This window comes from Cordyceps javanica, chromosome 1 (genome assembly GCF_051103115.1).
Source record: "Cordyceps javanica chromosome 1, complete sequence".
NCBI classification, from domain to species: Eukaryota; Fungi; Ascomycota; class Sordariomycetes; order Hypocreales; family Cordycipitaceae; genus Cordyceps; species Cordyceps javanica.
In genome coordinates this window covers 2,262,705-2,288,484 of record NC_139295.1, presented here as the reverse complement: position 1 = coordinate 2,288,484, position 25,780 = coordinate 2,262,705, and the positions used below count along the sequence as shown (strand labels likewise).

Below are 25,780 nucleotides of genomic sequence, written 5' to 3'. Positions count from 1 at the left end.
TTCTCCCCCGGTTCAAGCAATCTAAATTGGGATTACGCTGGAGCTTCGAATTTTGGCAAGGGATGTCTGTCATTATGTTTCTGGTCAACCCCATTACATCTCATCGTCTCAGCCTTTTCTCCTCGCCTGCGACGTCGTGAACATTTGCACCTGACATGACGTCTACCTCTCATCGCGCATCGAATATCTTTGCTTGGATGTAGACTGCAAGCCATAAAACGACAACATTACGTACTTCAATGGCCGACGCTGCCGAGCCTGTGCAGGGTCTCGAAGCCCCTCCTCGCGATGGCGCAAAGCCTGCGGCGCCAGACGTCAGCGTCGCACAAGCCCACGAAAACGAGACGCTACCATCGCGAACCGAAAAACAGGACGTCGCTGCTGAAGCGATAGCGAAACAGACAATGAGCGATCTTCCCGAGCCGGCGGGACCGGGCACCAGAGAGGAATCTGTCCTTTTGGCCAAAGCGATGCACTTTCTGTCAAAAGCATCGCCTGCGACGCTAGCTGGAATCGCGGTCGGCTTTGCAGGCGTTACATATGCGATTCTTGGCCGATTTGGCCTACTTGTCATTGGAGCGGTCGGAGGCGCTGCTGCTTTCGTTGTCTGGGAAGGTCGCAACCCTAATATTGCTCGAACAGTGCGAGGCGAGAATGGCCCTGATGCGCTGGAACGCATTTGGGTCGATCTCCAGGCTACAAAGGTTGTCGAGGAGGAGAACGATACTGAAAAGGAGAATGAGATCTGTTTCAAGGGCTTCGATGACTTCCGACCGGAAACCCGCGAAGCTTTAAGCGGGCTTGTTGACACTGTCATAAAGGATTACGTCAAGTGGTGGTACAGTCCCATCATTCCGACGGATCACTCGTTCCCTCTTGCTTGTCGCAAAACTCTTACATCATATATCCTGTCTGTCTCAAATCGCATGGCCAGGAAAAGACCCGCAGACGCCTTTCTTGACCTCCTGACCAACTCTTCTTCAATTGCCATTGCATTCATGTCAGAGCTTGCGGCCGCTTTCGCCGACGTTCCACCCGAGTCAAACATGACAGCTGTCGATGCCGTTTATACGTATCTCGCCTCGAATACAGATTCACGACTAGCGAACTTGTTGAACCAAAAGCAGCAAGCCGCCAAGTTCAAGATGGTTGCAGATGACCTGCTGTCATTTATGGAACCCAGTGCCTACAATTGTGATCCAGCTCGTGCTCTTCTGAGAGAAGTCCTGGCAAACACTGTCCTGGAGAGCTTGCTACAAACATGTAGTAAACCAGAATGGATCAATGGCTGGATCGTGTACCTTTTGGAAGCAGGAGAACCCGACATCAACCAGGCTATTGATGTCGGAATGCAACGGGCTCGAGATACTGCCAATAATATTTTCGCAGATATCGACGGCAATGTCGGAAACATTAGCATTGCCAAACCGGCTAGTCGCTCCTCTGGCGAATACGAACGTGGTAGAAGAAAAGAAGTACAAGTGCATAAGAAGCGACTCAGTAAAGCCGACGAAGAAGTTGAAGTGGCAATCGAGGAGATGAAGCGTATGAGCGGAATGATGGAAGACACTGAAGACGGCAGGCGATCGATGACGATCGATTCGTCAGTACCGGCTAAACAGAGCATCGACCCCTTCTCAACTGACGAGGCTACTTCCAACCGTACAGCCGGAACCAGTGCTCAGAATTCGACACCTCCGCTTACCCAAGGCCACTCTTCTCCATTTGGCACTTCTGTCGATGGCGCAAGTGAACCGGTGTTTACTCCAGTTACTCCCCGTTCAACTATGGATACGTCAAGCCAGAACTCTTCACCCCTGAAGCATAGCCGCGGTGACAGTCAATCTTTCACAAACTTCGATCAGATTGTGCCAAAAGCAGACACCGACCAACAAGAGGAAGATGCTCCAAAGAAAGCGCCTTTGACCCTTCATAACGCTTCTTTCACGCTACACGATGATGCCACTGGCGATACTGCCAAGATCCGAAACAAGCCGAACTGGGACTACCTGATTCAGGTCGAGCCATCATCTGCGGGGTATCCTGGCTGGATGATTGTGAGGAGATACTCTGATTTCGAAACACTCCACGAGATCTTGCGCCGAATCGCCACAGTGTCTGGTGCTACCGCTTTTACCGAGCTACACAAGGAGCTACCAAGCTGGAAGATTCACAGCAGAGAATCACTACGTGGTGAATTGGAACGTTATCTGCGCGATGCCTGCTGGTACCAAGCCCTCGCTGAGAGCGAAGGTATGAAGCGATTCCTCGAAAAGTCACAAGGCCATACGCATGGGAATAGCAAATCCTTTGCCTGGGATTCTGTCGGCAAAAATATGCTTGATGTTCTATCGATTGCGCCCAAGGGTGCAATGGAAGGTGGTAAGACGCTTGTCGATGGCGTTACGGGCGTTTTCGGAAACTTCCCCGGCATTGGCAAGAAGGCGCCTAGCCAACCCATCGACTCGACACCGAATAAACGACACTCACTTTCTACACCAGTGAGAACAGATACCTTCAAGACATCACCCGCGAGATCGGAACGTGCCAGTATAGATAGTCAACGGTCATCTGTTGTCTCTACGCAACCCGGTAAAATGCCCATGATGGAACGTCGGCCAAGTCTTCAGTTCCAGAGTGACAACGAAGGCGATATCGCCCGCATGGGGCGTTCTGAGCGCCTCGATTCTACAGCGTCTGCCTCTATCAGTGCTCGGCCAAGTAGGGAGCACAGTAGAGCCTCAAGCCTGGCGCCAGCGCTGCGTTCTCCATCGTCCATTAGCCTGGAGTACGTGAAACTGCCACCTCAACCAGATGAGATGGCTGATGACTATGAATCGCCCCTAAACGGTGACATGGCTGCTGTAAATGAGCCGGCTCACAGCAAAAGCCATTCCATTGGGCATGTGTCCCAACCCTCTGTGAGCTCTACGCAGGGCTCTGCGACAAATGGAAAGAAATCGACCGTTCGACCATTGAAGGTTCACTCGAAACTTAGTGAAGCTGAAACAAGAGTTGCTGTGGAGCTGATTTTCGCTGTTATCAATGAGATGTACACCCTTTCGTCAGCCTGGAACATTCGTCGCACATTGCTCACCGCTGCCAAATCCTTCCTATTGCGTCCTGGGAACCCATCTCTCCTCACGGTACAGAGCTTGATCCAGTCCTCTGTGCTCGATGCATATACTGCCGACTCGGGAATTGCGGAACAGTTGCGAAAAGTGCGGGAAAACAGCATGCCTACAGAGGAGGAGCGGGCTTCTTGGCCAGTGGAATTGACCGCTGAGGAGAAGGAGCGATTGGCGACCAAGGCGCGAAAACTACTGATCCAAAGCGGAGTTCCTGCGGCCCTGATGGGTGTCATGGGCCAAGCCGCAACAGGTGAAGCCCTGGGTCGCGTCTTCGATTGTCTCCAAATCGAAGAAGTTGCGCGGGGCCTAATTTTCGGTCTCATCCTACAGGCTGTCAAAGTACTCACCCACTGAAACCACTCACTGAAACGAGCGGGACACTTGCTGCAGACGGCGAAGATTGACCCCTCAGCGCATTGTTGTCAGTGCCGTTGAATGCCGACACCCGGCCTAGAGTGGCCTTTGAACGACAGCGAATGAACTAGCGATGACATGCATTTATCATTTTGTTATTTTCTGCGTATGACGGAGCTTGCGAAATGCGCCAACCCCCCCCTTGGCTCGAACGAGAGGGGCATGGGGCAGTAGTCGAGCAAGGCGTTGTACAACTTGTTTTGCGAGCAAGCATTTTGGGAAACGGAGTATTCTTGGAGCGATATAGTGTCTCATAATAACCCTATTCGACATAGATATCAGGGCAAGCTGGACCGCGACGCGGCCTTGGTGATGCCTGCCAGCGGCATCATTTCTTGGGCATTCTATCTGAGTTCCGTCTACATAATACTAATTGAGCCCGAATATGCTGCCCTCTCCTCAAGAGGCGCATAGCTAGGCGTCATTCGATACTTCTGTATATCTGACCTGACCCGTGATTCCCACGAGCAGTGCCCACCAGCGACGTCGAGTACAGTTCCGACAGCAATCGTCTTTGTGAACGGGCATTAGAGCAAAGTTGGCGGTTTCGGCCGGGTTGGGGTCGGCGCCGACGCGGCTTTCGCAGCGCAGCTGGTAGGTTTGGGCGTAGTTCATGCGGTATCTGATTTTCAGCCACTTACATTGTCGGAATAGTAAACTACTGGCAAGGCGTGTGCTTAGAGTTCTTGGTGGATGTTGCGAAGCCTTATCGTCTTTTCAACTAACGCTAAGGAATCATGCACGCTTGGCCATGTGGTAACTTAAAGGTTGCAGATAGAGGCAACCGAAAAGAAAAGCGCTACAGTTCTTAACCCACTCATTGAATGGGACTGACCATTGTAGGCGAAGCTGCCTCAACTTGACCCAGCCGGTGCTGTTCGTGATTGGCGAACGACAAGGCAATGTTGCACCAGCAGACTGGCAAGCAGGCAACGTGTCTCGGCACGAACTATTAAAGTTCGTTTGCTTATTGGGCTTGCCTAGACCGGAAGATATTGTTCGTCTCTCCTGCCAGCACCAACATGCGGTGAGTGCACAGGGTGGTGTGCCTCCACCAGTCAGCATGAAGTTGTTGTGACAAGAGAGAAACCGCGCGGGGTTACAACGGCGAACACGTTGTGCAATTTAGCACCCCACGAAGAGTTTGAAGCTAGGCAACAGCGTACAAGTGTCTCAGGGTTTCGACGTCTGCGGCTCTCCTTTACTACAAGGTAATTTTGTTTAGTTCCGTGTTTTCATCGGAGGTTCTCTGCCTCATGCCGTATACATACTACGTGCTTCGCGATGTTTAGCGGCACATCACACGGCGCACTATTTGCTGTCTAGTGTCAGTCTCTCACGGGCAGTGGTAATTTGCTTGCGGCGAGACTCGCCCAGGATGCGCTATATTAGTTCGCCCGGCTAGGCTTTCATGCACTCACTCGGTAGGTATGACACCGACTATACCCGTCAGCGTCAATGCGGCATCACCTGCTTCCCTTTCGGAAAGCACAGGGTGGTGATAAGCGGCCTAGTTTGGACAGAGGTGGACGGCAATACCACCGTGTTTCCCGCCTTGGTTATCATTACATGCATGCACCTCGGCATTGAGCATACCGCCGACACGGGATCTGCAACGCAGCCCGGATCAGGCCTGCGTTGTCAGAAACGCCATTTTGATTTTGCAGCCCTCAAAATGCGGGGATTGGGCATTCGGATGCAACCGCAATCTCGCTGCGGTGTTCGTAGGGCAAAGGCCCGACGTGCATGAAGGAATCGCGAGCGATGGCGACAAAAATTCAGCCATTCTGCTTTATGTGGGTGGATTCCCGCCAAGCCGTCGGCACGTGGCAGAGTGCCACGCTCGCCGACAATCCTATTTTAGTCGCAAAGGGTTGGGGATGCGCGCCCTGTTCCTGGCTGTCGATCGTCGGGCAGCCGTACCCGTCACAGTTGAGTTTCGCTGGCAAGCTTTGACCGTTCTCGTCCTCCTAGGGCCGGTTTGCGCCACCAAGTCGATGGAAGTGGAGGTATCAGCATCACAGCGTCCGTTCTGGCGTGATGTTTGGCGGGTTCGGGCAAGCCGCTCGTTAGCTCCGGTGAGGGTAAAGTAGGCTTAAACTTTCGCACTGAAGCTGCTTGGAAATGGACACTGTGAGCTGAGAAGCACACAGTTTTTGCTTGTGAACAGAGAAGAAAGGGGTTGGAGGTCCTCTGGTCCTCCCCGCGTCCGGTACTGAGTCCTCCTAGATAGATGCCTTGGAGCAATGCAAGGAAAGAGGGTGAAACTGGGCTGTGCACGCCACCGCCCGTATCATTTTCCAACTTGCGACGAGGCGCAACTAGGATGCGGCTAATGCAATGGAGGACAAGGCCCCAGTTAGGGGGAATTATCGTCCCATACTGACTAGATTTTCCATCTCGTCGTGTGTGGCGTGGTGCTCTTCCGCTGCCACCACTGCATGAGGGCATGCATGCTGGACTAAATTAGCTTCATGCCGCTGTATCGAAGTTTCAGGTGAAGCTGCCAGCCCAACTGCTGCCAACTTCTTTGACGGCCGGCCTGCATTGCTTGCATGCCTCACGACCGTCAAATCGTCAGAGGAGGGGGGGGCTTTACCAACTCATCTCATCTCGGTAACGATTGTCACTTTCGATGAGAGACCTTGACCGTTATTTCGAGAGCTTTGCCCCGAAAATACCGAGCAAGGGGAGATATGCCACATTGTACAGTTGAAAACCGAGCCTCTAGGTTCCAGTAATTACCCCAGGACACGCTTAATAACGGCAATCACCTCTCCGCTCTCGGCTATTGGATTTTGTAATCCTACTGCTCAAACATCATGTTGCGACTAACTTGATGAGGCAATGATGGGGTGCTTCATTCTATTTCCCGAAAATGAGATGTGTTAATAAGAAATGAGATGTATTGATAAAAAAAGAGATGTATGGATAAGAAATGAGATGTATTAATTAGAAGTGAGATTTATTGATAAGAAGTGAGATGTATTGATAAGAAATGAGATGTATTGATAAAAAATGAGATGTATTGATAAGAAAAGCGATGTATTAATAAGAAAAATGAGATATTAAATATTGAGAATTGAAGGAAAGAAATGAAAACATATGAAAACAATAATGAGAGTATAAAAGGGGTATCTGAAGGACCGTAAGCCGCCGACTCCAATATGCGCGACTATGATTGACAGAGTTGGGACGCTTTTCCATCACATCATAGAATAAAAAAAACATCAGAGAAAAAATAAAAAACGAAAAGAAAAAGGAGCATTATCATGAAAACTTCATAACACGCATCATCTCATATGCCCACTCAAGGCTTGAAAACAGCATTAGTGAGAAGCATCTGTGCCTCTTTGATAAAATCTTTCTTGGGCGCACGGGGCGGTGGAGGTGGCAGGTCCACCGACGGCGGCGGCGATGGAGTAGAGCGAGCAGCAATGGGCGAGGCGGACCTGTCGCCGTTGAGTTTCTCCTGGCTGCGCTTTCGCGCCTGCTCCGTTGGCAGCGCCGGCATGGCGGCCGCGGCGGCGGCAGTAGCAGCAGCCTCGTCGGGGTTGGAGCCGAGGCGGGATATCTCGTCCTCGACGTCGGCCAGCAGCGCGTAGAGGTCGTCGCCGGCATAGACGCGGATGCTCTCGACGGCCGAGCGGCCCTTTGCGGTGGCGGAGCTGACCGAGCGGCTGACGGCGTTGCCGGCCGCGGCCTGCTGCTGCTGCTGCTGCTGCTCTTGCTGCTGCTGCTCCTCCTCCTCGACTACGGGCTGCTCGACAATGGTGCTCGGCACCTGGGCGACCACGCGCTGGGGGGGAGGGGAGCTGCTGCTGGCACGGCGCGGCGAGGTGCAAGTCTGTTTCGTGGGGCTCCTGGGCGGGGTTGACACGTCCCGGATGCCCAGCAGGCTTGAAGCGTTTTGCGCCTGGTAGGACGGCGACGTTGTCGTCGTCGTCGTCATCGCGCCGGCGTCGGGGACTGGCAGGATGGCGGCGGCGGCGACGTGCTCCAGCAGCTTCTGGCGGACCCGCGTGCGCCTGTTCTCGGCCTGCTCGAGCTTGGTGACCCAGTCGTCGATGGAGACGTCCAGCTCAGCGAGCGCCTCCTCTTGCTTGAGCATGGACTCGTGGCTGAACTTGGCCACGCGAGGCGAGCGGAGATACTGGCAGATGCGAGAGTGAAGGTTGCGGCGACCAGCTCTCAGAGAGCTATAAGTACGGCGGAGGTACTCGGTTCGATCATCCAGCTGGCGAAGCTCCTGTGGATGGTTAGCGTATGAGTCGATGATGGTGGGCATTGTGGGAAAAAAAAATGGCATACCTTTGAAAGGGCTTCTACATCTTCAACTTTGAGGACTTCGAATCGCTCCGCTTGTCCCAAGGCCTGTTTGTGCAGTGCCATGACATCGTTGGCGTTGAGCTTGCTGATGGCTTCGCAAGGCTTCCATCCTACTGGCAATTCTTCAAACGCCCGTCGCTCAGAGCTCTTGGTCTTGTTCGTCTTGTCGTTTCTCTTTGAGGGTCGTCCTCTGTCCATGATGCCCGTGTCCGAGCCGGCTCGTCTGTGGCCCATTGGGTTCGGAGTTTGGCCGCCGTCCTCGTTGGTGGCGCCACGGCCTTCCCATGGTCGGGGGGAGTTTCTCTGTTCGATGAGAGGGGCAGATATTGGCGTGGGAAGAGCGGATGTGGTGGCTTCTGTGGCTGTCGCGGATCGAGGAAGGGCCAGCTCTGGGGTAGACGCCGGAGTCAAGCGCCCGACAGTCGGCGTGCCCGTTTCGGATCTACCGGTCCGGGGGAGTTCTGAGGGCGGCGAGCTGCCTGACCGTAGTTGAGTGCTGGAGTGCTTCGACTGCAGCCTGGGAATGGGGGCATCAGTCGGTGGGATGACGAGCGGGGCCAGTTTCCGAGGTGAGGATGGTCGCGCCTTTGTGGCCGGGAGCTCAAAGGCACCTTCGATGACCTTGGTCAAGCTCGCTGCCTGTACATCTGCCTTGACTATTTGATCAATTTGCCCGGATTGTGTAGTACTCTCGTCTGGGGCACTAGAGGATCTCTCATGCAGAGGTGGGCGGCCAGGTATTGTGGCTGTCTCGTGTGTTAGCAAAAGCAAACGGCAATGAGTTGCGGTATACATACGAGAGTCCATGGAGACTTCCTGCACTGTTGTCATGGGCCCGAGTTCAGGAACGCTCACTTTGCGGCGTCTGACCAGGTTGTTCTGGTTCAAGCGGATTCTGATTCCGGCCAAGGGCGAGGTTCTTTCGCTGGATTCAGCAACTTGAGGGATAGGCAAAGCTTTGCTTGTGTTGAGAGCAGTTGGTGTAGGTAACGGCTTGTCCTTGGGGAAGAGCTGATATCTCTGCGGCTGCTCTGCCTGTGCTGCTTTGAGTGCGGCAAAGGACCTGGCCGAGTGCTTTGGAGGCGAGGAGGACTGTGAAGGTGGCATGTTAGTCGAGGTGTGTCGTGTAAGTCTAGGTTGTATGATGCTCACGGAGAACATGGCTCGGGACGGGGATCCGGGCTTTGTTATAGTAGCAGGCTCAACAGCGGCCATACATGTGGCAATGTGTGCCATGATCGACTGCGCGAGGCCAGCCTATATGTCCCAAGGTGGCTTGCTCTATTAATGAGATGGCCTAATCGACGGGATTTGCTATTGTTCAAACCACTAGAGCACACGTTTTTCTTGGCTGCAGGAAGGAGAGCAGCGGCCTCGCAGTTCAAGTAGAAGAAGAAGCCGTATATGTGACGAAAAAGTAAATACGTTTTAAGTGAGCCGCACGTTTATGATATATAACATCGACTGGCGAGGGAGGCAGTGGAGCGCGGACCGTGGGCATGATTAGAGCGTGGCTATGGAGTCCGTGGAGTTCCGGTGGTAGCGTCTCAGAGACAAGGTGAACCAGGGCCAGGGCTAGCAAGGATGGACTGGCCCATCGCTCGCAGCCGGCCATAGCGTGGGACAGGGGGGGTAGAGTTAGCACAGCAAGCATAGGTCCACTCCGCCGTTGACTGATGAGAAAGGGCATGGGCTGCTGGGGAAGCCTGGGACACACGGATGTCAAGGGGACAGTGTGTAAGGCCCACGGGCTGGTATCAAGAGCGCAATCGTGACGCTCACATCTGAGACGGGGCCGGCGACGACGCCAAAAGGTATGGGACGGCAGGGGTGGCGAAGAAGACGGTCACGGCTACTGATACTACGAGCTATTACTGCTACCACTTGTTACTACCAGTCAAGTAATACGGGGACAAGTGGCGGCCGGTAAAGTAGGCAGTTTTGAAGTCGTTCAATCAGCGGTCCCTGGTGAAGGAGGGGGAACACGCCCGCTGCCCCCCCTCCCTCCCTTTAGACTCGAAGGGAAAGCCTGACGAGACACGGAGAATGTGTTCCTCCAAAAGGGGGATGGGACAGAAACACCAGGTGCATGCGGAGGCGCAACAGTCAGACAGCGGTTCTCTTCCAACATGTTAGGAGCATCAACTAGCAGGTTGGTAGGCCAGCGAAAGGAGGGGCGGCGGCGGCGGCGGCGGCGATGGCGACGATATGGAGGGGAGGGGGGGAGGTGTAAGAGATGACTGCGAAGCGGGCTATCAGGGCAGAGGCACTACTGCGTATACAGCCCCTCCTCTCGCTCTCGCTCTCTCTCTCACTCTCGCTCTCTCGCCCTCTCTCTCTCTCTCTCTCTCTCTCTCTCTCTCTCTCGCCCGCTCTCCATGTAAGTACTTCACCGCGCCGCCACCAGCCGGACCATGAGCCATGAGCCATGGCCAACAGGCAGCGCCACGGCGGGCAGAGAGAGAAGAAACCCGGGGGGTGTGCGCCGCCGTGACGGTGGTGGACCAGGGTCACTCCGCTCCGACTTGTTGTAGCGTCGTAAAGGGCCCTCGTTTTCCACGGCTTCCTCCCCCCCCCCCCCCCCCCTCCTCCCCCGAATGCTGTGAGCGGCGATTTGGCACTAGTCGCGACACTAGCTATTAATCTAGGACAGTGCCTGAGCACCCTTTGACACTAGTCAATCTTTGCCTCTTCAAAAACTCTCGCAGAGAGGTGCGAGAAATGGCCTGTTGTTGAGACTTCTGGTGTACGTACATGCACGTCAAAAAATGTGAGCGCCCGAGTTGCTCCGTCATGTTGTTTTTCCGTGTTTCGACGAGACCTCATTGTCTGAAATGTTGTTTTGAAAAGAAAAAAAAGAACCCCCCCCTCCCCTCCCATCCATGCAAAAAAAAAGTCTAGATTGTGAGTTTATCGAGCACATCCGCAACGGGTGTGCCGCCTCGCTCTAAAAGAAAGGCCATGCACAACACCCGTCACTTTGTTTCGTGATAAACATTGATGCGATGCAACTCACAAGGCGAGTGAGCCGCCGAAAAAAAAAAGAACCCAATCTACATCTCGCTGCAACTCGGTACTCTCGCGGCTGAGCGCCACCTCCCCAGTAGTGCCAAGCCTCGCGTTCCAACTGAAAGATGCAGCTTTCTCTCCATCTATCTATCTCTCTCTCTCACTCTCTCACTCTCTTTCTCACTCTCACTCACCGCATGGCCCTTTTGCTTACCCCCGGTCTTCGCGATCCCGGCACCAGCTTTAATAGTAGCAGGCGGCGGCGGGCCTCTGTAGACCAGAATATTAATACTCGGCTTGTTACTGTTTCTCGTATGCAGACCGTCATAATAACATGGGCGCCCGGTGTGGGCATCGAGCCCGTGCGTGCAGACGCCCAGTCAGTCAACCAAGACGAGTCGCGCCGCCCCGAAGAGGCCGGCAGGTGAGCCAGCCAGTCGGTTGATGAATTTCGCGTGGCTTTTTTTTTTCTTTTTTTTTTCTTGTTTTCATTTCTACCAGTATGCACATAGCACTCTTCGGCTGAGCATGATAACTGTATTGTTCCCGTCTTTTGCCAGCAATTTGGCCTGTCGTGAGGCGACCGCCGCGCGCGCGCACGGCTTGACCGTGAGATCATGATATTCGGCGCATGTCGCAGAGACTGTCTTTCACTTGTCATGTCCCAAATTTGCGGCATGGGGGGGATATCAAGCGCCACAGCTGCAAACCCATGCAACTTGGTCACCAGATTCTTCTTTCTCTCTCTTTGACGAGCACTGGAATCCGAGGTTTCTGAGATGGTAGCGACTCATGAACCTCAGACCCTGGCCCGGCTCCGTCTGTGCAATCGTCACCAATGAGAGAGGCCCATTGACATACCTGCATACCAAAAGAGCGGATACTGTCACGTAAAAAGCTGCTGAATCGCGTACATCCATGCACCAATCTTGAACGCCCCCCAAACATCTACGGTATGATCCTTTTAAGTACATGACCCCCCCCCCCCCCCCCTCATGTTTGTGGGTGCGACTACATACAGTAGCCGTAGGGAGATCGGCAACTGCTGCGCCTTCAATAACCAGGTTGCAACAAAAACGTATTTTGCACGACAGTGCACCTTGGTCGTTACATTAGGTAAACGAGGCTCGTGGTAGATTGTTGGCTGCAAGCGCACTGACAAGTAGATGCGTTTCCTGAATGGACTGCAGCGCGAGCAAGCCAGTCGGACACGGCGATGACCGGTTCGAATTCCTGCTCGCAGTTTTAGCGGTCAAAGATTCGAATGCATAATGGCCGCAGGAACTCTATCGCCGTCAGATACCAGCAATCGTTCTTCTTGCATAGATGATTGCGCATGTTGAACCGCGATCAATGTTTTGAGTTGCATGTAATTGCATGTTATTGCGTGGATAAGTCCCCTCCCTCCTCCCGAAATGGCAATCAATTGTGGTGCCCTTGTTTTATCTCGCCCATTAGTTCGTCTTGGACACTGTTCAACTTTGTTTCGAACATCGTCGGTGACGATATCCTGTGTTTTACGAGCAAATGGCCCCCTCCCCCCCGGAGATTAGCAGCTACACCGTACGGATCAGAGACTTCGTATCTGAGGGGTCTGTGGTGGTCTGGTAGGCCACCACTCAGCCTTGCGTCAGTGCGCGCGCGCCCTTGTTTCCTCGATGGACCTTTGGAACTGTCTCTCGCGAGATGGCTCATAACAAAAGCTGTACCCGCCCTTTTTCTCTGAGCTCGGACGCTACTGAGTACTTACCTCGAACGTCTTGTATCGTAGTGTCTCGCCAGTTGCGAGAGGGGTCGGTGTTTTTGTGGTTCTGTTTCTGCCAGATAAAAATACATGAATCATCATTCAGTCGAGGACATGAAGAACGGGTGGCTCCTCAGAATAGCATTTTTTAGATGCACTTCTAGAAAACTGCCGTATCCGTAGTCATCTCAGGCCGCTGGCACCCTCGCGACAGGCATTGCCAGTTGTCCCGATGCCATAACTAGTGCGGGCCTTGGCCTCGTGAGATGTCTTACTTTTTTTGTTATTTTTATTTTGGATGACCTGGATACATGGCTACGATTTAATTACAGGACAAGGCTGCCTCATCTGAGATGGGTTGAAACGCTAGGTCGCTGAGAAATGAGTTCGTCCAAAGCTCTCCTGTTCCTTGTCACGTCAGTGTTTCTTTTCCAGCGCTCTTCTTACTACCAGAAACGGCCTCTGACACATAATAACAGCTTGTGGGCGGAATCGACTACCTTGGGTAAATATTGGGGTAACTAGGGCGCTTTGACACCGTTTGTTGCCAAAGTTGTCCGTCCACACATCCACATATCGAGACTGTCATTATTAGCACAATCGCGCCCGTGGTAATTGTAAGCCCACGTCGACGTCATAGCTCTATGTGACAGCAGTCCGGCATGTCAGAGAAGCAAGAGGGTAGATCTCTCGGGAAAAGTGACTCCCTAAACCTGCATTTTTTTCCGAGAGATAGGGCGCCTTACAAGAGGGTGGCGGGCTGCGATGTAACCAGCCCAGTCGAACCAGAGAAGCAAAAAGGGGAAAAAAAAAAAAAAAGCCACAGTTGATAATGTAACCAGACACTTGTGTAAATAGCGCCGATGGCCCAATGCAAGTCCGTTTTCTTAGCTGGAGGACCCCTGTCGTCTACTTGGCTACGTTATACTGGCGTGATCTGGCATAATTGCATTGCATATATGCATCTGAAAATGCGCAGGCCACTTTTTTGTGCCAATAGAAGACGCACAAAGTTTTTCCATCATATCTCGGCCACTCGGTGCTATTTGGGAAGCATGTACGGAGAACCGTGCAGCAAATATTCCTTTGCCTGATAACCAAAGCCGCAAGGTTGGCCGGCAGCCGATAGTTCCCGGGTCAATCGCCGACGCGTCTGTACCCTCATCTATTTTTACATTATTATATTGCCCTTGCAACGTGCTTCATTCCACCACAGAGAGGCAAAGGAGGGGGAACACACTGCACCCACTGTCGCGCTAACGTTACTGACCGTCTTGCCCAGGGTCGAGACGCGGGTTTCAGTGTGTCGACTGCAAGAGGGCGCAAAAAGGAAGACGGCCCTCTGAGATCCTTGGCACACACGCTACTTGTTCCTGGCGGGTGCGATTTCGCTACCAGGCGGGAAGAAGGGGCCTGTGCTCTTTGCCGCTCCCCTGCTCCCTGTCGGAAACACGGAGGGTAGACGAGAGAGTCGATTATCAGACACTGATCGTCAGTCGCAGACATGCTTGCAGCGGCCTCTTGCATGGCCAAGTGGATGATTTGAATAAAACATTCAGCTCTCAGCTTACCATAAAACATTGTCTTGCCTTTCCAGCACAGCATACGACTTCTTCACTGTCCTCGAGCCGCTGCGAGTAAGCAACCTGGCCTGGCTTATAAGTGGCGCTGTCATCTGGCTTTTTTTTCTCCCCACAAGGAAACCAGGATTGCGAGTTGGTATGAAACGGAACAGCTTGAGGAATTGCAGATTCTTTCCCTGCCAATGCCCAGATTCTGTCAAGCCATTGCCTCTCGTGGTATCCATTTCTAGCCCTAGACCTCGGACACGATTGACAACAACAACCAACCCCGTGCCGGCAGAGAAGCAAAGGCTAGCGGCGAACGGACGGTCTCATATTACCGTAAACATGCATTTCCGGGCCCACGCATTGCAAAAAGAGTAATAGTCATAATCAACATGATCATTATAAATTTACCAGAACAACCGAGGCAGGTCTGGCCTGACTGACTCTGGGGGGGACCTGCATCAAAGGCGATATTGCCACATGGGCATGGCTCATTTAGGAATGCTCCTTTTTTTTTCCTTTTTTTTCTTGAAGAAAAAGAAAAACAACAGATGCATGCAACGTTGAGAATGTGATAATCGACAACCTCTGCATGAGACGTTCGGGGGAGGGGTTGGGGGGGGAGAGGCCGTGCCACGCACCATGGCTGTAAGAGACATGCAAGACCCCTTGTTCCCCGGCCCCCAGTCCTGCCGTTGTGGCAAAGTGTTGGAGCCTTCCTAACGCAAACACTGGCCGTGAGCAAAGAAAAAGGTGAGAACCTGTCGAGTTGTGAGTAATTTTTTTGCTAAATAGGGAAATTGTTGCCTGAGTAATTTCATCGCCGCGGGGGCGGGAGGCAAGAGGCGAGATTGCGAGATGATCCCTTGGCCGGACCACGAACTGCATTAGGAGAAGACTATTACGTTGCACAAATGGCAATGAGCGCAAATTGTGTAAGAATACCTGTGCGTACAATTTATTCTTGACAGAAAAGAAGAAATAATGTGTCTGGGAAATGGCGATCAATGCCGCTTGGCTGGCAGCTTGGGTGCATGAGAATTATGCCCTCAGTACCCTGTAGTCGACGTGTACATGTCATAAGGTGGGTTCTCCGGGGCAGACAACGTTGAGGAAATGCTGGGTTGTCTCAGATTACAATCTCATCGGTGTTGGGTGTTGTTGAGGGCTTTGTGGCCACTGCCCCTCTCCCTTGAGCTATATAGCCGTTTTTCCTTGCCCGTAGCAAATGCAATATGATTCACACACGGATGCTGAGATGTGAAGATTCCATGTTTTGGCCATCACACAAAACCCTGAATCTTAATCCCCCGGACGCGGCGATATCTCTATCCGTAACGTCCAGGGCGGTACTTGCACAGGCTTGCACCAGGTTCCAAGTCGTCTCTGTACCCTGCACGCCTTCATCTTCGTCAGCGTTCCACGTGTGCCAACATGGAGTCCCGGTCGACCCTTCAGCCCTCATCACTGATAAGTCGGGGCAAGGTCAAGCTCAAGATTGAAGGCGGAGTTGGCATCGCTAATCGCGCTGAGGACTGGTTCGAAAGACGATGGAGGCGAGATGGGCTCCGTCTCTACAAGAATGCGCCGGGTAAAGTTTCTGGTCAACATCTTCATCGCTTTTCATAATTTCATGAGACTGTCTTTTTCTTTTTGGGCCCGCACAGATGCTCGATTTGGCTTGCAGGCGATGATGGTATCGAGTAGTCCATTCAAGCAACTTGTTCTGAGTGCTCTTCCTCAGCTTCAGTGTAGTCTCGTAAATCGTACGAGACCTTTCTCGTTGCACACTATGTCTCAGCCGGCGCCTTATGATTTCTCAACACCGTGGCTTTTGGGGGGGGGGGGGGGGGGGGCAGAGACCGCGAGGTATACCACAGAAATAGCGTCGGGAGCAAAGCTGCGGCCCGAGGCGGTACGCAAAAAGAAAAAGGTCTTGTATCCGGCGAGGATTCCCGTCATCGACTCGAAGCCAGAAAGAAATGCGCCTGGTGTATTGCTAAACTTTCAGTCGCGTGACGAATTGCTAGTAGCCTACGTAGGCATGATCCCTGTTTCATTTACTGCACCTATGAACCTTAAGTCAAGACTGCCTTCCGAGTCGCACCAAAGAGATTCCGAGAGAATTCGGTAACAACTTTTATTTATCTCTCTTCTTATTGCTCCGATTTGAGGCCCGTCATGCTGATGGACTGATCACCGAGCAAGGCAGCGTAGTTGTGGGGGAGGGGCATTGAGTGGTACGAGGGCAGGATGATGGTGTGCACTACTTACAATGCTGTTTCCTCCTTTGGTAACTAGTTAAGTAGTGTTTGAGACTGCTGGTATCTGTTATGCGATCGCTATATGCGGAGAGGCTGCGGAAGTGGTGGGCAGACTACTCAGTATGATGATGGTAAGGAGATTCGCACACGGCACTGGGCCTTTTTAAGCGAGTCAGAATGCAACACACCCAGTTTAGGGGTCTTGAGAAACAAAATAAATCGTGTTGTGGAATACAAGTGAGTGGGATTAATATCCAACGACATCTTACAATGGAAATCATCATCTGAGGATCTTCTGTTCATAGTGCGGCACACCTAAGAGAAAGTCGAAACACCATTCCCCCGCCGCCCCCTTCCTTTCGGCCAGACCTATCAGTATTCGAGTACTTGTTACTGACCATTATGATTCAATGACTACTTGGAGGAAAAGATTGTTTGAGGATTTGGGGGTGAGATGAATGAACACGAGCCTTGGATTTTCCGCCCCTTGTATGTACCAGTATCCGAGTCGGGCGGGCTCCGCTCCGCCAAAATGCAGGGTCACTGACAGGCGCCACAACTGACCCAATTCCGTCCCATCTAGGGCTTCTGCTCGGATTCTGTGTGTGTGTGTGTGTGTGGCTCTTGCTTGGTGCAGTTTCAGAAACCCTAGGCCAGGGAACAAAGTCCACTGTGGCACTGGAGCTTGGCTGGTTGGCTGGCTGGCTGGCTGGCCAGTTCGGGTTTCGAAGGGAGGGGTTACTACCAATGCTGAGGATGTCGTTCCTTTCCCTTTTTTTTGCCCTGGCTTGCTTTCATCGTAGCAGGTCTGCTTTTTCGCCTGCCACCTCGTGTGTTTATTTCGAGAATCGTGGCTTGCCGTCATGTTGACCTGCGACGAACCTGCAGCCTGGTTCTGGTAGGTGTGGCCGCGGATACATTCCGAAGTTCAAGCCATGGTCGGCGCGGCAGGGGAACACGGGGCGACGCCCAGGAAGGGAATAGAACAAGCCAAATATTGGAAACGACGAGGGAGGGGAGGGGGGGAGAGAGGGGAGAAGAAGTGTAGAAGTTCTAGCGCGGGGTGCAAGTGGCTATAGCGTGGGTTTTGGTGCTGTATTGGTGGCTTCGGTAATCCTTCTCCAAGTGAGAAATAGCTGCCCAGGAAAGAAGGCGCTCCCTCATTGTGAGGGGGGTGACGGCACTAAGAGATTTACATTAAATTAATATGACCTGTTGATGTTGTTTCGCAACGGCCTTGGCAGATGGACAGCCGATGGATGACTGCAGGCAAGCCGCACTATAAACTTTGACACCAGCTCTCATGACTGCATGTCTACGGCGCTTGCAATAATTGAATAATTGAATACTCTCACATTCGATATTTGAACTGAAATCATCCTCCGACTCCATACCCTGTTTCATTCCTGCCATCGCGCATGATCCACGTTCAAGCCGACCGCCTCCGTAGAACGCCCATCTCTGATTTCGGGCCCCTCCGGCCCAGCTTCAGTACACGATAACAGAGCGCTGTTATAGCGTCATGCAAGTGGTTTCCCAAAACTCAAAGGCAGTGCCTCATTGACCGGTTCTTGTCTGTGCTGGGCTTGTGCGGCGAGTCCCCGAACCCTCCTTCTGTTTCGAGGACACAGTTAGTCCCCGCCCACTCAGTAGTTTACCTAGGCTGCTAGGCACTAAAAGCAAAATCGTAACAAAAATCTGACACCATCTATATAAACACAACCCTGAGAGCTACATGGTCGGCGACGGTGCAAGCCGCAATCGGTAGTCGCGGCCTGGACCAAGAAGCCCATGGCCATCTCCGCAGTTTTGCGATTGAGACCATGCCCTCACGAGTTCAGTTCACATCTCGGTTGAAATTCTCGCTACAACAAAATCAAACGCGCCAAGAGGGTCACGGCCTTTGTCCCGCGCTCAAGAGTCCGAAATAACCCATCGCATTATGACGTGGTCAAATGGGCCGAATGGCGGCGCGAGCCCAACGCATATTCTTGTTTCAAAAATTGTTAAATGTAGATTAATTCATCATGCATCATCGGGACGAATATGTTTGCATAATTCCGCGCCAGTCACGAGGCCATTCCTACGCGGTGCCTTGTCCAAGTAACGAGCCATCTTGTAGTCTCGGCAAATCTCAGACATTTTTCCACGGCAATGGCGAAAATTGGGATCTGGGTTAGGTATAATGCAGAACCTTGCTCACCGGGCTTGGCAAGAGTTGACAAATAACTGGTGATACTACTCCTACTCTCTTCGGCCTGCAGCGCGGCATATGGCTATATGGACCTAGTCTTCGAGACATAGATTGTGATCTTCGTGTCTAGAAGCATACTTAATCAAACCAAAACTATTCTGCAGCGCAAGGAGTGCTCTGGAAAGAAGTTTGCCTTGATCAGGGACTCCTGCGTGAACCGCGTGCATCACAGATGCCCCCCCCCCCTTCTTTCCTGCCTTTCATCACATACGCTGAAGTTGCCACATAGTGCCATTCGTGTTGCCATCAACTTTACTTTAGCATCGACTTATGCTAGAAAAAAATGGCCTCAACAGCATGTAGTACTGACTTCAGTTGCGAGAGGCCGCGTTCGCTGCTGCCGCGGACATGACCCAAGCTCCCACGCACCAGGCGATGCAACCGTTCCGGCTTCGTGACCATGGTAGGCGAGGTGCAGGGTAGCGGTTGGACAAATATGCCAAGATTGGGAGGGCACAGAGACCGATCCACGTTTCCCATGTCTCTCGCCGTGAGACGAAGCCGCAGCACAATCTAGCAAAGGAGATGACCCTCGGGAAGGAGAGTCCCATTCCAACTCCGAGTTGGGATGGCATGCTCATGGTGTGGGACGGGCCGCAGCAAAAAAATTAGAACTGATGCTTAGTAGATCAATAGTATGAGCGAAGCGCAGCTGGGTGTATTCAAGCACTGTGGTTTGGTGCGTCAACTTTTGGCGACGAGAGCTTTGTCAGGTTGGCGGACGAGGATAGCTAGATCGCAGGTAGGTTATCAGGAAATCAAGAGAGGTCTGGTCTTATATAGCTTTTTGTTGCCTCTGCATGTAATTAGGTTTGCCATAAAATAATCCAATGACGTCCTAGATGTACGCCACGATGGCTTCGAAAATTTCTTCACAAGCTACCCAAAGTTAAATTTGCCATATCGTGATTGCGTCCACATTTAGATAGCAATCTAATGATGGAAATACATTCATTTTGATCTGAATATCGTAGTATTGCATTGAGAGCATCTCAGCTGCCGTGTATGCAGACTGAGAGGTATTCGGGATGCAGCTGGAGAGGCGTGCATCTGCGTCGGAGTAAGCAGAATCCGGATTACTTGGGCCACGCGTGTACCCGAATCTCCAAGCTGCGGCTGCATATGAAGAAGACTACAAGAAATGCAACAAGGGTTACCGATGCAATAGAATTCTGAATAAAATGGTCGGATCACAGGAACCACCGGGCTCTTTGGCGTATATCGATTATGAGAGCTTCGGACAGCAGAACACAACAGATACCGCAGACCGAGGAAGCCATTGAATGAAGTGAGATATAATGAAGTAAGTTGGCTCTCAAGCGGTCAGGCTTCCCGATCGCCATGCATGGAGATGCCACTTCTCCTGCAGTCTCTCGCATCAATACCAAAGCCTCTCAATCAAGTGTCAAAATAAGCTTTCCACGCGCAGATTTTTATTGTTTCCATTCACCACTTTGATTCTTGTTGTTTGACTCTCATTTTCTTCTTCTTTCTACTTTCTCATGTTAAATACATCTACCCGCTTCTCATCGAGAGGTTTATTCTTCTTGGGGTATTACAATCCTGTCGCCCCCGCATTGCCTCATCCGTCTCGCCCGACGCGCCCCCGCCCGGGCCGGAACTCACCAAGCTCCATAGTAGGGAGTCCATCAGCGAATCGCGCCCAACTCCGTCGTTAGCCGTTCTAAAAAAGGCCGTCGAGAATTTTCGTTGCACAGTCGGGTTTTGCTAGACAATCCGAGCATTTAAAAAAAAAGGCGGGCGGGCTGTGACGGCATTGGCGCCCGCGCAGAAAACCACCCCCCTTCCATATGCATATCCCCCCAAGCTTCCGGCCGTGGACATCTGTCATTCCCAACAGCGGCAGCAGTAGCAGATTACGCCTCCTACGACTCGTCTCTGTTCTTCCCTCTTGTCCTGCCATTGCAATCCTCACAAGCGCGACTCGACGAAGCTTTGCAAGCTCAGCAGAAGCAGCAAAAAACATGGCGGCGCAGCGCGATCCCACCACCCTCTCCAACTACGGCCTCTGGCGCACGCGCCACACGGACGTCGACTTCCGGGTCGACTTTGACGGCAAACGGCTGCACGGCGCGGTGACGCTGCGGCTGGAGCGCCAGGCGGCCGAGGCCGGGGCGCTGGTGGTGCTGGACACGCGCTTCGTCAAGGTGACGGGGGCGCGGGTCGACGGCGACGGGGGCGGCGCGGCAGAGTGGAAGCTCAAGCCGCACCAGGAGCCGCTCGGCGCGCCGCTGCACGTCACGCTGCCCGAGGCCGTCGTCGCGGGGACGGCTCCCGGCGCGACCGTCGACCTGGTGCTCGACGTGGAGACGACGGACCGGTGCACGGCGCTGCAGTGGCTGACGCCGGCGCAGACGGCCAACCGCAAGCACCCGTACATGTTCTCGCAGTGCCAGGCCATCAACTGCCGCTCCGTCTTCCCGTGCCAGGACACGCCCGACGTCAAGTCGACGTTCCGCTTCCGCCTGGCGTCGGCGCTGCCCACCGTCGCGAGCGGCGTGCCCGTCGGCGACCACGCGCCCGCGCTGGGCGTCGAAAAGGTGTACGAGTTTGAGCAAAAGGTGCCCATCCCGTCGTACCTGTTCGCCGTCGCGTCGGGCGACATCCGCACCCGGCGCATCGGCGAACGCAGCTCCGTCGCCAGCGGGCCCGACGAGGTCGACGGCTGCCAGTGGGAGCTGGAGCGCGACATGGACAAGTTCCTCGAGGTGGCCGAGAAGCTCATCTTCCCGTACCGCTGGGGCGAGTACAACGTCCTGGTCCTGCCTCCCAGCTTCCCGTACGGAGGTACGTCTGAATCGGTCCCGGGGGGAAAGGGGGGGAAAGGGAACGTTTTTTTTTTGCGTGTGCCCGTGTGTTGGGCAAACACGTCTTGGGATGGGCACAAGAGGGCTGACAAGTTTGTACAGGCATGGAAAATCCAATCTACACCTTTGCCACGCCGACCATCATCAGCGGCGACCGCCAAAACGTCGATGTCATTGCCCACGAGCTGGCGCACAGCTGGAGCGGCAACCTCGTTTCCAATGCCAGCTGGGAGCACTTGCAAGTGTCACCTTCGATCCCGTCATTCTGGCACGATGCTAACACATTCGCAGCTGGCTCAACGAGGGCTGGACCGTCTACCTTGAGCGCCGTATCGGTGCAGGCCTTCATGGCGAACAGGAATTCGACTTTTCGTCCATCATTGGCTGGAAGGCTCTTGGTATGTATACATGACCCCGAATTCTACGCAAATGCCGGGATACACTGACATTCGGGTCTTTTTCTTCTTCTCTCTTCTTCCTTTTCCCACAGAGGACGCCGTGTCTCAGTTTGGTCCTGATCACGAATACACCAAGCTCATCATCAGCCACAAAAACGTCGACCCAGAGGACGTCTACAGCACGGTCGCGTATGAAAAGGGCTTCCACTTCCTGTACTACCTCGACCGCCTCGTCGGCCGCGACAACTTTGACAAGTTTATCCCTCACTACTTTACCAAGTGGGCGGGCAAGTCGCTCGACTCGTTCGAGTTCAAGCAGACGTTTCTGGACTTTTTCAACGGCCTAGGCGACGAGTCTCTCAAGCAAAAGATTAGCGCCATCGACTGGGAGGACAAGCTGTACTCGCCCGGCCTGCCTCCGAAGCCCAACTTTGACACGACACTGGCCAAGCAGTGCTACGATCTGGCTGATCAGTGGAAGGACAGTGTGAGTGGCTTTTTTTTTCCTTCTTCCCTTTGACAACCGACTGCCATTGGTAATGGGGCATTAGCAACTAATCATTTTTTTTTCAAACTGTTTTTGGCACAATTTAGTCATTCGAGCCCAGCCGCAAAGACATTGAGGGCCTAACGGCGAACCAGCTGCAAGTCTTCCTCGGGGCGGTGCAGGAGCGCAAGAGCCTCTCGGCGGAGCGCGCGCAAAAGATGGGCGCCGTGTACGACTTCATATCGTCGGAGAATGTCGAGGTGCTGGCGGCGTACTACCGCATCGCGCTCGAGGCCAACGACCCGACGTGCGTCTACGGCGTGGCGGAGCTGCTGGGCCGCGTGGGCCGCATGAAGTTTGTGCGGCCGCTGTTCCGCGCGCTCAATGACGTCAACCGCGGCCTGGCTCTCGAGACGTTTGCCAAGAACAAGGACTTTTACCACCCCATCTGCCGGGGCATGGTCGAGAAGGACCTCAAGATCTAAGCTAAAAGAAAGACAAAAGACGTAAAACATTTCACTATTTGGGGGGGGAAGACGGGTGCATATTACGAGTGCGGCGTGTATGTATGTGTGTAGTGAATCTAGATATCGGCAAAAGGCAAGAAAAAGCAGAGCCGTGAAAAACAATGCAATGCTGCTACTGAGTCTGTTCCGTCGCGTCTGTACCAATGCATATAACTGTAGCGGAAAAAAAAACAAATCTGGCATGGAGGGTTCGGTGAAACGACTACTCCAGCCAAGACGAGGCTCCCATGCTATCGGCCCATGTCTGTCCTTGCTCGCGTTCGAAGCGAGAGGTAGAGTCAATGTCGAGGGCGCCAAAATTGCCGTATAGGTGCGGGAAGCCGTCCTCGAACTTGACGGGATCGGACAGCTTGGCCTGCTCTATCTTGACAACCCAGAGCTTGGTTTGCTCGCTGAAGAATAGGCCTGCCGTGTTGGGGACCTGGTTCCGCGTTAGAAAGCCGCTCGTGGTGTCCCGAGTCTTGTCTACGTCAGTGTCATGGGTACCTGGGAAGCTGTGCTGAGATGAACGAAGCCATCCTTGGCATCCAGCTCGGACAAGGGCAGTTTGGCGGGAAATGGTTCGGCCGGGGCCTCGGGCAAGATCTTGTAGATGAACTTGGGGGATTCGGAAGCCATTTTTTTATTTTACAGCAGACTGTGAGAGATTGGCGCGCAAAGTATCGTCACAGCGGTTGGAGGGCAAGCAAGAAATTATGGACGTTGATGTTTAGGGTAGGAAAATGTGGGAGGGGTAACATGGCGACGGCGGCACCGGATTGGTGGGCGGCTTGGCGGACAGCGGGCTACCAGTACAGCCTACAGTACACGTTGGACTGACCGTATTAGTGCATACCTGTCTGGAATGGAGGAGGTGAACCAACGGTGGGCGGAACGGCAAGCCTTTGCCATTTCACGTTGGCACATTGGCACTTGGCAAAAGTCTCACCGCATGTATGCATTGATGCATTCAAGAGCAAATGAGTAGAGGACCGTTGCCGTCAACACTATGTCTACTGTCATCGCTGCCGAGTCGTAACGTCGACGACAAAGTTCGCTTCCTTGGTTGGTGCGTTTCGCGAGGGACCGAACCCCCCTCCTATCTGGTCTCGGGGCTCGTCCGTCATCTAACTTGCTTGCGCAGTGTCACGGCCTACTCGACGAGCACGGCCTGCATCACGCTCGGCCACCTGTACCCGCGAGGGACAGACGTCTCGGTGACGGTCAATGTCGAGCTGCTGCTAGAGACGCTGGCGGGCGAGGCAACGCACACCGGCGAATGGGTCAACGTGATCGGGTACATCAAGCACGCGGCCGTGGGGAGAAGCGGCCGGGGCAGCGGCACGGCGACGGTGCAGGCGGTCATGGTGTGGCCGGCCGGGCCGATGGATATCCAGCAGTACGAGGCTGCGTTGGACGGTGCGCAATAAAGATCGTCATGGGCGAAACTTGGCCGAGTTTGTGATGCAAGTCTTCCGTTTGCTTGACCACCTACTTAATAAAACCCCTTGGGTAGGGCTGTGTGTATTAGGGGGCCGAGTCAGCGTGGATGGTGTCGTATAAGCATTATAGCGACGTGTTTATAGTATGAGATTTCAAGTGGCGCTCGGTTCATCCTTGACTCGTGGTGGTTTTTTTCTCATTTTCTGCCTTTTGATCAGCAGCTTGTGACGGGTGAAACATGGATCGCGTCAGAAAAGACAGCGAGAAGGAGCCTGTGTGGATTCGGGTGGATTCGGGGTGGTTGTTTTGCAGGAAAGACGGGTGAAAGATGGCCGGTACATCGGGAGATGGAAACGTGTCGCATGAACTAGGGCGATGAAGAGAGATTTAATAGTATTCGAGTCAATAGAAACAGATGTGTTTTCATGTGCGGTGGTGATGGTGAAATACGGCATCATGTGGCTACCCGCTGTCATATCTTCGGTAAGTACCTACCTGTACTGGTCAAGGTACGGAGGCGGGCGGCGACCCTGGGAAGCCAGTACAGGATAGGTACACCTGATCTCTACAAAAGAAGTAGGGAAGCAAGGGTAGCTTCAAAGTATCTTTGATTGGGGCGGGGCAAAAGTGAATAAAAAGGGCTCTCTCAGGTTCCAGGGCGGGCGCCACACTAATGTTGTTTTAGTGGCTGAGTGCCCTGTAAGAAGGGCCTTGAACCTCGCTAATTACTGCAATCTAGTGAGAACAATGCAGGTACGCTGGAAAAGGAGGGGGGGGGGTTTGGAGGCTTGTCTTGATTGTTATTCAACTTTTTCATTTTAATTCAAGTCGCCAGAATCGGCCAAGATGTATGATTCTGGAGAACGAAACGTAGACTGGAAAGGATTAAAATAAAGAAATAAAAATAAAAGTCCTCTCCATTCCAGCAAACCCAGTCTTCAAACCATCGCCCTTCGAATTAGCCTCCTCTTCTTCTTCCAAGCCAAGCCACCAAAGTACTTATCCTTGTACCGTGACATAATAAGGCGACGTTAGTTGGCCTTCTAAAAGCCTTCCGTCACTACGGAGCATGCAGCTGGGCAATAACGTCAATCTCTACTGACCTATATCCTCTCCATCCACCCATCCTATTCTAGCCTAAGTAGCTATCCTTGCTCCGGCTGCACCGCGTCTTCGCGTCTCCATCTCGACTCCTGTTGCCCTCGCCGCTCATCATCAACCCCCCGAAATCTACCACGACTTGACGACTACACCGCATACCCTGTCAACAGATCTTGCATAGCGTTGGCGCACATGTTGGGCGGCTTTTCTTTTCCCCAACCGTCCTGCCTGTCCTTTTTTTCCCCTTGGCCGACCAGCAAAGCTCCTTTCGCATCCCATATCCGTACAGCACAAAGGGAGCAGC

General features: G+C 53.1%; 5 protein-coding genes across 5 annotated transcripts; 3 read left to right on the top strand and 2 right to left on the bottom strand.

Moving 5' to 3' along the window:
• Positions 1-239: 239 nt before the first annotated feature.
• Positions 240-3,485, top strand: V2A60_000689 (PXA domain-containing protein; the record flags this gene model as incomplete). Its single annotated transcript, XM_083252057.1, has 1 exon — positions 240-3,485. One exon carries the CDS (start codon positions 240-242, stop codon positions 3,483-3,485), a length of 3,246 nt encoding a protein of 1,081 aa, XP_083108183.1.
• A 3,370-nt stretch (positions 3,486-6,855) lies between these two features.
• Positions 6,856-9,110, bottom strand: V2A60_000688 (Up-regulated during septation-domain-containing protein; the record flags this gene model as incomplete). The annotated part of the gene is made up of 4 exons (XM_083252056.1): positions 6,856-7,794; positions 7,857-8,620; positions 8,672-8,966; positions 9,027-9,110. The coding sequence occupies 4 exons, from the start codon at positions 9,108-9,110 to the stop codon at positions 6,856-6,858; spliced, it is 2,082 nt and encodes a 693-aa protein (XP_083108182.1).
• Positions 9,111-20,698: 11,588 nt separating this feature from the next.
• Positions 20,699-22,911, top strand: V2A60_000687 (bifunctional aminopeptidase/epoxide hydrolase; the record flags this gene model as incomplete). Its single annotated transcript, XM_083252055.1, has 5 exons — positions 20,699-21,521; positions 21,644-21,779; positions 21,833-21,939; positions 22,032-22,426; positions 22,534-22,911. The coding sequence occupies 5 exons, from the start codon at positions 20,699-20,701 to the stop codon at positions 22,909-22,911; spliced, it is 1,839 nt and encodes a 612-aa protein (XP_083108181.1).
• Positions 22,912-23,155: 244 nt separating this feature from the next.
• Positions 23,156-23,571, bottom strand: V2A60_000686 (DUF952 domain-containing protein; the record flags this gene model as incomplete). The annotated part of the gene is made up of 2 exons (XM_083252054.1): positions 23,156-23,374; positions 23,440-23,571. The coding sequence occupies 2 exons, from the start codon at positions 23,569-23,571 to the stop codon at positions 23,156-23,158; spliced, it is 351 nt and encodes a 116-aa protein (XP_083108180.1).
• Positions 23,572-23,941: 370 nt separating this feature from the next.
• V2A60_000685 (CST complex subunit Ten1) lies at positions 23,942-24,362 on the top strand (the record flags this gene model as incomplete). Its single annotated transcript, XM_083252053.1, has 2 exons — positions 23,942-23,967; positions 24,077-24,362. The coding sequence occupies 2 exons, from the start codon at positions 23,942-23,944 to the stop codon at positions 24,360-24,362; spliced, it is 312 nt and encodes a 103-aa protein (XP_083108179.1).
• Between the last annotated feature and the right edge of the window lie 1,418 nt (positions 24,363-25,780).